Genomic DNA, 14,487 nt, shown 5'->3' with positions numbered 1-14,487 from the left:
CAATGCGCAAAGTGGTAAGGGCATGAATCACTGTTCTCTGTCCCTGGACAGAAAGCAAGCTAAAAAAATGTTTTAGCCACTTTAATGAAGCGAAACCAGGCCCGACTACTATGAAGATCTGAGGACGCAAGGTCAAATGGAGATCCATCCTAACTCCCAAGTTACAGGTCAGGGTGGTCGGAGGGGGAGGAGAGTCCGCACACCCCGGCCAGAAGTCTGGTCCCCATCGAGGAGAGGGGGAGCCAAACAGCAGGGTCACTTTTTTCCCAATATTGCCCTGAAGGCTGCTGGCCTACATCCACTCAAAGACCGCTTCCTGATAATCATTAAAGGCAATGTATGCCTCGGATGTGTCTTCCATAGAATAAAAGAGCTGCGTGTCATCTGTGTTAGAGAGTATCCGGCCCCAAAAGCTTCAACTAATGGGGCTAGAGGAGCAGTGTAAATGGTAAATAGAGTCAGACTCTGTGCAGAGCCCTGCGGCTGCCAAACTGGAGATTTTTAAAATCAGATTGTGACTCGAATCAATTGGACGGTTGTACTGGCGTCAACTAAAATAATGACTCTGCGTTATCTGTTACCAAATGCAATAGATGTTACCTAAAGCAATGGACGGCCATTAGGAGAGGATGTGGCTTAACAGTCAGAGATGCCGACTTTGGAGCTGGGTATCCAGGTTTGAGTCTTGGCATCGGCTCAACGTCCTGTGATTCTGGGCAAATCACTTAATCACCCCATGCCTATGGACATCACCTGTATACCCTCACGGGTGACTAGCCGTGCTCTACAAATCTGAGTATTTATGGCCTAGTTAATTCAACCAGAAATGTATTTGAAGAATGTGTATTTTACATGAAGTCTTTTCCAAGTATGGGACATAAAAAAAGTATAATTCATCCAAGTGAAAGACAACTCTGATGAGTAGTCAGCCCAAACGCCATCTTTCTAAAGAAAGATCAATTTGAAAACAGTTTATTGCTTTCTCCACAGTCAGAGGGAAAATAATAAGTACCCTAACAAGAAGGACAACTGGGCATCAAATTACCTTTAAGAGATCTCAGGCAGAGCGTCTCTGGACTGACCTGCGTTGTCGCTAAAACTATAAGGAAGATAGTCCCACATAATTGCAGAAATATTCAGAAATAAAGTAGTAGCCAAATCCATTCCCACTACTAACCAAAGGTGGGTGCATTATTTTGCAAATCTTTGATTTTAATACCCCTGGTAATTCTAAAATCAGCTTGCCTAATTGATTTTCCACTAACGATAAATATGGGCCACCGTCTGCAAAACTAATTGTAGTGTTGATTTTGAAAGCCAGATCATCTGGGGCCAAGGATACCTCTACCTGCAGGTTCCTCACCTGTAGAACAACCTCAGGTGCCAGACTTGATCCACAAAACTTCAAAACTCTTAAGTCGCAGGCAGGGGGCGCCTGTCTCATTCAACGCTCGAAGTGACACCCGGCAGCATCACTCAGGCCATCATAATGACGTTCTCTTTGTTCTGCGCCTTCGACGCGGAGCAGGAGTTTTACTCTCTCTGAGGAGTTTCCTTACAGACATGTCTCCTCCCAAGAAATCAGGGTTCAGACCCTGTAGGGATTGTGAGGGACAGAGGTCCATTAAGCACCCCTACTCAGTTTGCCTTTGGTGTCTGGGATCAGCTCATGGTTCCCGAACCTACTCTTCTTGCCTCAGTGTGTACCTGAAGGCCAGAAATGAGCGGCAAGCCCGGCTCATTAAGCCAGGGCCATTAAGGACCATTGACATCATGAATGGTCGAGATATCGTTCTAAGTCACTGTCGTCCTCCTCAGCAGGTAAGGAAAAGAAGAAGCATAGGAGGTCGAAGAAACCCTCCGGGGGTAAGTCTCCTTATTCCTCTCCGTCTCCCACAGGACCTTCGTGGTCAGAGCCTGAGTTAGCCAGAGTTTTGTGCCCTCCACTGTCTGTTAAGGGAAGCCTTGGGGGATGTTTCTCAGTTTAGGCGGAACTTTCAGCTGCATTACACGTGTCCCCCCCATACCATTCATTTCCTCCCCATACCATTCATTTCCTCGAGTTCTCAGAAAGATTTACTAAGGCCAGGCCTAAGTCATTCTCATCGGTCCAGATTGGCCTGGAAGGGTGTGATTTGAGAACCTTTCCACATGTCTCACCATTCGCCTCTCACTCACGCTGGACCATTTCTTAGTTGTGGGGAGGTCAAGGGGGGGATGGTTATGCACCCAAATCTCTGAGGCCTCTACTTACATGCTTTGAGATTGATTGAGGACAACGGAGTTCCTTTCAGCTGCCATCCGAGGTGGTAGACATAATCTTCTGGAGACGTAGCTACTACTACTAAGTCTGCTTGCTCCCAGATCTCTGTACTGGGGTGAATGTATGACATTGTTCTGCATTCTGTCCATCAATAATTCTTTTTGCATTTGTCACCCCGAGTGGGACCGGTATGCCCAGACGTGGGTCCCATGCTCTCCATGGCAATGAAGTCAAGCTATCCTGGCTGATGAGGGATGAAACCCTGAAACCAGTCCTAGGATGCTTTTTTCCAGTCCAGGGAGGATCTGGCCTGGCAGTTCGGTCTGGACTGTACCCATTGGGCACAGGGTCAAGACTGATTTGCTTTTGGCTGGGTTCAAACTGGAATGGCATGGTGAGCAAAAAAAAAATGGGTTTAGGCCAGATCTCTGTACTGTATGCCATTGTTCTGCATTCTGTCCATCAATTGTTCTTTTAGTTAAAAAAAAATATTTTTAAATTAAGAGGCACAATAAATTTATCGAAATACACATTGCATTTGAATTATCTGTTCCATTTATACTTATACAATGTCAGCAATCCTAAAAATACATCACAAAAAACCATTCCGCTCGAATTTCGATTTAAACAGCATTACCATCAGCAGCATTGGTCACATCTAAGTTTTCACATTCTTGAGGTATGGATGGCAGTTCGCAAATATCTCCTGTATAGGTAATCAATTGTTCTTTTTGAATTTGTCACACTGAGTGGGACGGGTATGCTCAGACGTGGGTCCTGTGCTCTCCATGCCACTGGAGTCAAGCTATCCTGGCTGATGAGGGGATAAACCCTGAAACCAGCCCTAGGATGCTTGTTTGCAGTCCAGGAAGAACCTTGCTTGGCAGTTCGGGCTGGACTGTTCCCATTGGGCACATTGTCAAGACTGATTTGCATATGGCTGGGTTCAAACTGGAATGACATGGTGAGCAAAACAAACTATGGATTTAGGCCCAGATCCCTGTACTGGGATGAATATATGACATTGTTCTGCATTCTTTCCATCAATTGTTCTTTTTGCATTGCTCCCAGAGACTTTGTTGTGCGGTGTGCAGACAGTGATTTCGACCCTTTGCTCAGAGGATTTGTACAATTGGCACTGTGAAGGGTATTTGGCTACTTTGTTTGCATTTGAGTGTCTACCGGACAAGCTCTCTCTCTTTAAGTCCCTCATTGTTATATGTTTCCTCGTAGGTTTACCAAACATGTATTGTGGTTCCCTAGTGGAACTTGAATTTGGTTCTTACCTTTTTGATGGGGATTCTGTTTGAGCCCCTTCATAGTTCTACTCTAAGAATGTTACTTTCCCAACATTGTTTGCACTAATGCTAGAAGGATTTGTGAGCTGGAAGCCCTTAGCTGTCACTCTCTTTTCACTTCTTTTTTTTCCGGATAAGTTGGGTAGTGAACCAAACCTGCTTTCCTTCCTATGGTGGTGACCCCTTTCCAAATCAATCAGTTTATAACCTCTTCCAGCCTTCTACTGTCCCCTCAACCTCTCTCCCCCAATACTATCAAAGAGGAGGAACTGTTGGGTCATAGTTTGGCCGGTAATAACTACCTGGACTGTAACAAGGATTTTCAGTAGGACAATCAGCTCTTTGTATGGTACTGTGGTGCCAGAATGAGGAAGGCGGTGCAATAGAGGACTCTCTTACGAAGGACCATCCTCGGCATGAAGACCTGCTTCGCCGTAGCCAAGACAGAAGCTCCCGATGGGATCTGAGCACCTTCCATTAGGGCTAAGTCGACCACTTCTGCACTCTGAACCATTTAGCAACTCTCCGCCTTGGTAGGGTATTGCTATGGAATCTGTTCTACTGGTGAGGAATCTGCAGGTAGAAGTATCTATCAGAATACAAATTACTTACCTTTTGTAACGATCTTTCTGGTGACTACTGTAATTACCTGCACACTCCTCACCTACCCTTCCGCATCCTCGTTTGATGGAGGCGGTATAGGGAAAGGTAAAAAGATCCCTAATCATATATTTTGATACTTTGTCTAGATGAAGGTCAAACTGTCCAATCACCTTGAAGGCTTGTAAAAAACTGCCGGAAACAGACATTGTTGCTCCGGGGTGGGCACCTTATGGCTCCAGTGATGCTGTCTGACGTCACTCTTCACTTCCGGTATTAACCGAGAGCGGCTCTCGTGCAGGCTGGTTGAGAGCTTTGCAGTTTTTCCAGCTCCAGTCTGGTGCCTGGGGTTGGTCAACAGGTAAGGAATCTGCAGGTTGATAGTCTGCACTAGAAAGATCTTTACCAAAGTTAAGTCACTTTTTATCTTGCTCTCAATTTCTTTTTCCATCATTTTCCTATTGCTTATTTTCTGGAGAAATTCTAGCCTCCTCGATTGCTCACATTGTACCGCTTTAAACTTCCCCCAGTTTTGTATGTGTGAAGGAAACTATTGGCGTTAGCAGTAAATCTTTCTTGAATTTATCCGAAGGGAAAATATTGCGTAAACTGTGCTCATTGTATACCTTGAAAGCTACACAGGCAATTAATTTGGAAGTTGACCTGAATAATGCTTATTTGGAAAGTTTGGCAGCATATATATGCTGGGGTTTTTCGTTTGATCCACCGTGACAAAAACTCTTTGAGAGAACTACTACGAATAGAAATTTATGATCAGAAGCAAATGGATAGCATATTTGGAAAAAATCTTTCACGTTCTATAGAGCGACTTTGTGTATTGCAGACCCTACTTGAGTATTTGACAGTGGCTCAGCTGAAGTCCCAATTATAGATACTCTCTCCCAATTTGAAATTAGATACTGAATTGTGTTCACTAATTGATAAATACATATTTATTGCCTCTACTGCTCATGTAAAAAAAAAAGTTTTTTGACATTGAATTTTGATCCCTGGGTCAGTCATATGTTTTTAATGCCAAGAGTAAATGCTTTCGCATGGAGAACGATTACTGGTGCATGGGAAACATGGCCTTTTAAAGATCGATTTTGTTAACTGTAATAATGATGCGCAAGATCTTTATTTCTATATGTCCAGCCTTGTATTTTATGCGTTGATGACTTCTGAAACCACTTTCCTAAATTTATTATATGTTCAGTAGAAAAGGCTCGATAATTTATCATTTCCCCTAAAAATGAAATACGTTTCTATATATTTTACTGTTTTAAACGTTTTTCATCTTTATGTTGAATTTGTTCCTGTGATTATATTGATGTAATTATCCTCTGTATTTTATTATTTTTGGATATCTGCCAAGTTCCAAATCAAGTAAACCGTTAAACAACCGATTAGGATAGTGACCCTCAAACAACAGATGCTTGACTGCAAAATTTTCTGGAGCTGTCTGTAGGGTAACAAATGTTGTCTCCTTCACCTCCTCAGATCCTGTGTGTTCACCTGAAGCGCTTCCGCCATGAGGTGATGTACTCTTTCAAGATCAGCAGTCATGTGGCATTCCCTCTGGAAGGACTTGAACTCCAACCATTCTTGGCCAAGGAGTGTGTCTCCCATGTCACCACCTACGACCTCCTTGCTGTCATCTGCCACCACGGGACGGCTGGAAGTAAGTGCCCTGCCAATGGCGTCTCTTGTTGTCAACCATTCTCCTAAAGGTACAATTAGAATGGAAGGCTTGTAGCCAAGGAGCACTGGACGCCTACATATGTGTAAGTTTCACTGCAGCCTGATTCCTGCACACCCACCCAGTTTCTGCATTCCCTGCAGTAAGGGCCTTCAAATATCAAGCCTGCTAATTCCTGACGATACCTACCCTCAGCCAACCAGTATTATTATTCACTGTAGTAAGAACCTTCACCTACCTCGTCTGCCTATTCCCTGTCGCATGGACAGTCACCTTCCAGTCTGCACCTTCTCTGCAGTAATGACCCTCTCCTACCTGCCCTGCTCATTCGTACCCAGTTTCTGCCTTCCCTACAGCAAGCGCCCTCACCTACCCAGCCTGCTTAGTCCCTACAATAAGGACCCTCAGCCTCCCAGTCTGCCATTCCCCGTAGTAAGGACACTCACCTACCTAGGCTTCTTATTGCCAGCAGCCAGGACCCCAAACTACCCAATCTGGCCATTCCCTTTAGTACAGAAACCCACAACAGTGTTCACAAGGAACTCATCTTGAACAGTACAAAATCTGCAACTAAAATCTTTGCTCTGATTCAATCATAGCCAAGGTTATCTTGATTCATTGATGACCCTCCATTGAGTCACAGTTTTTTATTCTATGCATTCGCAATCCTTTAAAAGCCAACAAAAACTTTTAATTAAAGGTATACCTAACTTCAGCTGAAGTAGGTAATTTTATTTTGCAGTTGTGGTCTGTACCACAGACTTGTTTCTTAAACATGAATCATTTGAGATATTTGCATATCTTTGCACATTTGAAATGGTATTGTGAACCCCAGTGAGATGACCATAACCTATTTTAGTGAGTACTGTGTGACATGCTGAAAAATACTGAGAAGGTTATTGGTGAAATTCAAAAGGACGAACTTAATACAATAGACAATAATTTAATCCAAGCTGTCTCTTTTGTATGTTGTCGACGGCGTTTCGACCCTCTCTAGATACGGCTTCTCTTCAGGACTGTGTTTCTGGGGACAGTACAGCACAGACACCTATCCATGTAGGATCCAGGCTATTAATTGACAATGATGTAAGGAGCGATATTTATCCGGACATTGTTCAGTTCCGCCAAGAATAATTGGGATGCTTCAGAATGTATGTAGAACCCACCCCGTTGGTTCCACGCGTATCTACTCACGCTTGTGGTTGATGACCCAAGTTGGTGTCACGTGTCCTGCTCGTGATCGAGTTAGCTTCTGACTCATTCCATTCAGTAAGGAACCTCTCCTACCCAGTCTGCCCATTCACTCTATTAAAGACACTGGTCCACTGAGTTAGCTGATTCAATTTAATAACTATCTTCACCTAACAAGTCAATCTATTCCATGTTGTAAGGACCCCTAACTGCCTAATCTGCCTGTTCCCTGCAGTAAGGATCGTGACCTACCCATTCTGCCCATTCCCTTTAGTAAGGACACTAGTCAATCGAGTCGTCTGATTCCATTCTGTAAGGACTCTTCCCTGCCCAGTCTGCCCATCTCCTGCAGTAAGGACCCTTACCTACCCAGTCTGCCCATTTTCTATAGTAAGGTCACTGACCCACCTTGTCTGCCATTCCATTCTGTAAGGACCCTTCCCTACTCAGCCTGCTTGTTCCCTGCAGTAAAGTCCTTGAACTACCCAGTCTGCCCATTCCCTGAAGTAAAGACTCTCACCTACCCTGTGTGCCCATTCCCTGAAGTAAAGACTCTCACCTACCCTGTGTGCCCATTCCCTGAATTGTATGGCTTTTTACTTCCCAGTAAAAATTGTGCGTTTGTTGGACAACATAAACATCCGGATTGTGCCAGACTGATTCCGTGCACACTTTCAGGATATGTCGGCCTGTACTCCTGCCAGCTCAGTGCACCATCTACACCCCTAACCTTACAGGGTAACAAGTGGATGTGCAACCTCAGAACATGACAACCCTGATCCCTCAAGGATATTGTGGTAATAGATCTAGAACCCTTTTGCTCTAGTTACTTATGCATACCCAAAGAAATACACACATGCATACTTATTGACACATGTGATTCTTGAGTAAAATACGAGTGTGCGCTGGAATAATCAAGAGGAGAAACAGAATAATGTAATTAATATCATGAGAATAGTTAGAAAGATAAACAATTCCACCACCTTGCTACAACAGTGAATATATGCGGGCATAAAAGTACTTTGTATAGTGTACTCCTATCTAACGTCCCTAATCTAGCATGGCCTAGGGTGGGCGATCTGCCAAATTACTGTTGGGTGAGCCAATTCCAGGCTGTACATCTTGGTGTAGAATTGAACATCCCTTGTGTCGGTACACAGGAATTAGCTGAGCTGGAATTCTGGCATGCAGTGACCTCGCAGTGTCAGCTGAGTGCTTCTCTGCCTAAACAAGGAAGTGATTCTGTTAGTGAACTTTATTTCTTGAACTGAATATTCAGGATGTCGTGATTGTGTGCCTACAAAGTAGAAATGTAAGCAATATCGATTCGGAAAATGTTATCGTGCACTGTCACACACTCAAATGTATGTCAAAAGTAACTGTGTGGAAAAGAGAAGGCGACTTAAGAAACGTGAGCATGTACATGGTGGTGTTTCTCATTAGGCCTATCCAGACCACGTGACACCCACTCCTTGGACGTGAGTATGAAAGCGATCACTAGCTAAAAGCGATAATGTAAGGGTTCATAAAATATAAAAACCCACTATAATCTAAAAAGCATCAATCGTCTTAAATGACAAAGAGCATACTGAAAGCTTTCTTTTAAAATTGTTTGAAAATATAAAAGCTATAAAAAAGCGAAATTTAAAATAAGCACTTTATAAAAGCTATATAAAAGCGAATTTAAAACAAATAATTTAGTAAAAAAGAAAAGCCGAATGAAAGTCCCACACCTCAAAACTGCCAGATTATTTGTGTTCTGAGAGGTAGACGAAACATTGCTGTTCCTCGCCACCACAGACGATGTTCCCAGAGGCACCCATCTAATCAGATCCTTGGAGAAAATATGTTCCCATCCATCTCCCTCAGAAGGCACTGTAGGAAAACCCGTCTCGCGGGATCCGCAGAAACCGAGCCAAGATCCAAATCACTAGGTGAAGGTGAAGGTGAAGGTGAAGATGGCCGCAGAGCAGGAGCTCTGGTAATGAAGCTCCTGGGGTTGGGATCCTTTACCTCCAAATATCCCTGTTTGTACCCCACCATCCACATCCTTGCAATACACCTCTGCAACAAGGATAGCTCCTGGAACACTCGGAACAACTCTATCTACATACCGATTTGAGGTTTCTGAAGATATCCCTACAGATATAATGAAAGGACTACAACTGCTAGAAGCTCGACGTTAATCTACTTCTGCAACTTCGTGATCCCATTACATCAACTTGTTTCAAAACGGACGATCGCCCTCTTCCTGCGACTGCCTGCTAGTCTGACTGAGGGCCTATCCTCCTTCCAACTCCGCCACCTGAAGACCATTGATGATCGCGACCTTTTCGTTCTGCCTGGTTGGGCCCTGAGCGCCTCCAAAGATCGAAGGTGCTCCGTGACCTGGGAGTAACTGGCAGCATCCGTGGAATCCGACAGAGGTGATCTGCAGCCTCCAACTTCGCCGCCTGAGGTCCCGAAGCGATCGTCTCCATTGAATCCGAGCAGCTCCGTGGCCGGGTAAAGTCTGGTAGTGACTTGGAAACATTCCAGACATCACTTCACATCTCGTCCCGGTTGGTCTGCCTGCGGGCCTCCGAGCGGGACTCGTGCCTTGGACACCTTCGAGTCAATCGGTGGATGGTGTGGGGCCGACCCAATGGTGTTGCTGGTTGTAGCATAATTATCGCCCGTAACTCCACCGACCGAAGTAAGGCGGCGGCCCAAATTGGCGGATAATGAGCAACATTAACATCCTCAATACCGAAGGAACAATAATTGCCTGATTGCCCTCCCGTGCACCCATTTCACGAAGCTATGAACAGTCTCATTTTTCTATAAGGTTTATTAACTCCTACAGCTTTGCAAAAATGTTTTAACCTCCGATGATCTAGGTCTAAAGTGGCCTGACCCTAAGATGGCGGCTATATGAGGAATACGGGGAGCGCTTTACCTTCTCCTGTGTAGCTGTGCGTTGAAATCTAACATAATTTTGGGCAATCATTGTTAATTCAGTGCATGCTGTTTGTAAAGAGCGCTTCATTGCAAAGCCAACCTCATCACCAAAGCGATCTTCATGCGAGCAGAGCCTGACCCTAAGATGGGGCCCGTGACTCATCCTTTCAGTGATATCGCCGTAGGACACTGCAACAAGGTAGAGATCGGTTCAAACCCTTTTCTGTTACACTATGCTGGGGGACTTTTCACAAACATTACCAGTTACCACCCTCTACAACCTTCATGGAGCTCAGCCCTTTAATGTGTGTTTTTCCTTCTGCCAAAGCGTCAAGCTATCCTTTCTGACAGCCACCCAAATATTTGTGGGACCTCATTGTTTTAACACTGGGATAAACATCATCGTGGAGACCGTAGAGACCTAACTTTTTGGCCTATGCCCGGTGGAGCTACTTGATAGCTATAGAGGAGATGGGCTGTGGACCACCCCTTCGACTGTCACCTACCCAGCCGGACATTGGGCAGACTTCACTTTGTCTCTCTGCTGTACTCTCCCTCCTACCCCTTTACTCCACCCACTTTTCCCTTTATGCTCCATTTATCCCTTCTCGTTGCTCTCTTATTGTTTTTCTCATTGAGACCTAGCCACTTGACTGATGCCCGGTGGAGCTACCTGATAGCTATAGAGGAGATGGGCTGTGGACTTCACTTCGGCCGTCACCTACCCTGCCGGACTTTGGGCAAACTCTCCTTCGTCTCTTTATCCATCCTTTCTCTCTCCTACACCTTTACCCACTCCCTTACCCTTCTAAGCTTCATTTATTTAGTCTTCCGACGCTCTTGAAATGTTTTCTCGTAACCTATGTAACTTGTAACTAATGTAATTTTGTAACTTTTGGCCCTCTAATACCTCCGGGTATAGCCAGCGCTATATAAAACTCAAATAAATAAATGAAATAAATGAAAACTAGGAGCAGAAGCATCCCAGGAAGGTTTCGTAGAATGCAGTCAGAAGCAACTGCAAGCGTAAGGGGCAACAGCACAAGTGGGCCGTTAATAAGCTCGCCAGTAGGTCAATGTCTGGATACTGAACCAGTTGCATTTAAAGGCATATATCCAGGATACACTTGAAAGTGCACAGAAGACAGCAGAATGCGGACTACATGCATGAGTAGGATAAGAATGTTCATTTAGTTCCTGAAGCAAAGGTGCGCCAAAACTCTGTATCATGCGTTCACGACACAGGAGCACATGTTGCAGTGCCAGTTCCATTTGGCCTTCTGTTGGGACATCCATTGTGGAGCAGAAGAAATTAAAGCATAGTCTCGGCAGTCAGGAACAGGACCAGCGGAAGACCTCTAAAAACGTTCGAAGTGTAGAGTGTATAAATGGAGGTATGACTCCGAACTGTCTGGAAGGTACTAACGAACCCAGAGCCAATTGACCAAAAAAGTGTGCCACTCTCGCCTTATTAGCAAAAGAAAAAAATAATGGACGGAATGCTGAACAATGCAAACATTCACCCCAGTACAAATATATGGGTTTAATCCATTGTTCTTTTGCTCACCACGCCGCCCCAGTTTGGACCCAGCCATATGCAAATCAGTCTTGACCCTGTTCCTCATGGGAACAGTCCAGCCTGAACAAAGATTCCTGGGACCGATTTCGGGGCATCACCCCATATCAGCCAGGCTTGTTTAATTATTAGACATGTTAAATTTGTGGTGCACAAGGTTCGAGGCATGTGGGCTGCTGAATTCATATCTATAGCATAGATCGCCGCCTAGTGTTGGGTCCGGATGATTGCACATTGTTGTCCTGGAAGAGTCTTCGAAGTATCACGAGATAGGTGGCTCCTCCCCTGGACTACTGTGCGCATGGGCATCGACTCCATCCTCAGATTGTTTTTAGCCATTGGGTTCGGATGTAATTTCGTTATCTCCAGTTCGGAATCAACATAAAGTTTTTCGAGGCCCGAAGGCCTTTTTCAAACCGTCGGTATTGTTTGCGTTCGGTGCCCGGTTCTGTTCCGACTCGGAGAGTCAGATATCCAGGGAGACGAGTGACTCTTTGGCTGATCGAGGCCCAGTCGACGCAGCAAGACTTCGACGACGCGACATGGAGCGGAGCCCATTCAAGAAGTGTCCCGTGTGTGGAGCGAAGTATCCCCACATTGACGTCCACCCGGTATGCAACAAGTGCCTGTCGCCGGACCACAATGAAGCCAGCTGTATGGCTTGTGTCAGGTTTCGTTCGAAGAAGACGATTCGGCTTCGGCGCGTGGCGCGCCTCGAGGCCCGGCAGTCGGCCCCGGCACCGGTGGACATCTTCGACGACGAAGCAGCAGACGAACGCGAGGTTCAGCTGCAGATTTCACCTCCAACGGTGGGCATCGACTACGAAGCGGATGCCGAAGGCCAAGACGTAGAAGAAGTCGTCGACGAGGTAGGAGACGACAACGAGGCCTATGGGGCCATGGAAGATAGCTCACAGGACGAGCTATGCCCCGTTCGAACAATTACAAAGGCTCAGGTCGAGGGATCGCCACACGGCCTTACCCAAGATCTTATACCAGAATCCACGGCCCCGCCTTCAGGCCCGGCTACGGAGACTTCAGCGGAGCCGCCATTGTCGAAAACGAAACCGAAAGTGAAACCATCGGTGCCGACAAAAACAAAAGTGGTTGAGACGCCATCGAAACCGAAGACGTCTGCTCCTCCATCGACACCCTCGTCTTCCGAGGGGTCGGGGCAACCAAAGCCGAAGAAAACCATCGACCCGGTCAAGTCGGGCAAAGGCGTCGAGCCGAAGATGGTCAAGGGCGTCGAGCCAAAGTCCAAGAAGGGCGTCGAGCCGGAATCAAGCAAGGGCGTCGAGCCGAAGTCCAAACAGGGCGTCAAGCCGAAGTCTAGCAAGGCCGTCGAGCCGAAGACTGGGGCCACGAAACCAGAGGCCCAGCCCGCCGATCCGAAACAGCCGGCGTCGACGTCTTCTGACAAGGACGGAGGGCGTAGCGCCCCGAAGAAGGATGCTCCTACGCCTCGGACGGAAAAGACAGTGTCATCGGCAATCGAGTCTTCCCATGTTGGTGGACCGAGATCGGCTGTTGGGTCGACGAAACCGTCTGCTTCCTTTACGAAGCAGGTCGCGGACTCCCTGAAACACATCAGACACAAGGCTTCGGCGGAGGTACAGAAGACACCATCCGTCCCGAAGCAATCGGTGCCAGAGCCAAAGTCGTCAACGCCAATCCTCTTCACGTTGCCGCCGAAGGTGGCGCCGAAGGCCTTCGCACCACGTTCGGTGCCCGGGGACTCTGCGGGGTCGAAGCCAACTCACCCGGCTGGGAGCTTGAAGCATCGGCCACCCTTGCTGGAGGAGCAGTCGGAGCATTTCATCGATGCCGACACCGGCAAACTTACTCATTACAAGAGAAAGATCACGGCGTCGCAGCCTTTGGAGTCATTCACAATTCCTCTAAAGCGCAAAAGGCCTGCTCCAGATTCACCTGTCTTGGTCGAACCAATAGTTCCTCAGACTCCAAGAAATGCGACACCCTCACCCACTTATTCGGATGGAGAGGATGCTGGGGATGAGGACGAGGAATACAATTTTCCTGCCAACACAGAGCCTGATGAACAACAGGACTCATGGGTAGAGGCGGGTGACCAAGGGGATCAACACACCGCCCATGACCCTCAGGTGTACAACGTCAAGACCTCTCCCACTGAGGACTCTGCGGCATTTAACGCCTTAATTGAGAGGGCAGCTAAAAACCATGACGTAGAACTGCATGCTGACCCTATTGAGGTGGACTTCCTCTTTGACACTTTTTCAACAGCTGAAAAAACTGTAAAGACTCTTCCAATGCTGAAGGGAGTCCTGAAACATGCTGCGGACATCTTTAAGGAACCCACGCGGTCCAGGGTAGTCAACCCTAGAATTGAGAAAAAATACAGGCCGGCACCTGGCGACCCTACCTACATCAAGGGCCAGTTGCCGTTGTACTCTCTGGTCGTTTCTAATGCCCGCAAGAGGGCGAATTCGCAAACAACTGGTGAAGCTCCTCCCCCGGACAAAGAATCCAAGGTGCTGGAGGCATCAGGGAAGAGAGTAGCAGCTCAGGCGGCCAATATCTGGCGTATCTCCAACACGCAGGCACTCTTGGTTAGATACGACAGAGCACACTACGACACACTAGAGACCCTGTTGCAGCATCTGCCTGACCAATATAAAGAGGCAGGGGAAATGCTTATCCAGGAAGGGAAGCTCATCTCCAACGCTTCCATTAAGTGTGCACTAGACGTTGCGGACACTGCAGCCAGGGCAATAAACACCAGTGTGATGTTGAGACGTCAGGCATGGCTTAGAATCTCCGGTTTTAAGCCGGAGATACAAACTACCATCCTCAACCAGCCGGTAAACCCTGACAGATTATTTGTTCCTGAGGTGGATACCACCCTGGAAAAAATAAAGAAGGATACCGAGACTGCTAA

General features: G+C 46.5%; 1 protein-coding gene across 1 annotated transcript in view; it reads left to right on the top strand.

Annotated features, from left to right (window-relative positions):
* USP20 (ubiquitin specific peptidase 20) overlaps positions 1 to 14,487 on the top strand; it is a 352,979-nt gene that overhangs the window by 263,035 nt on the left and 75,457 nt on the right. The window contains exon 17 of the mRNA XM_078646239.1: positions 5,662 to 5,842. Within this exon, the coding sequence (XP_078502365.1) occupies positions 5,662 to 5,842 (181 nt within the window). The remainder of the gene's footprint in view (positions 1 to 5,661; positions 5,843 to 14,487) is intronic.

Source organism: Lissotriton helveticus, chromosome 5_1 (genome assembly GCF_964261635.1).
Source record: "Lissotriton helveticus chromosome 5_1, aLisHel1.1, whole genome shotgun sequence".
NCBI lineage: Eukaryota > Metazoa > Chordata > Amphibia > Caudata > Salamandridae > Lissotriton > Lissotriton helveticus.
Note: the sequence above shows the minus strand (reverse complement) of the source record. Positions and strands in the feature narration are given on the sequence as shown.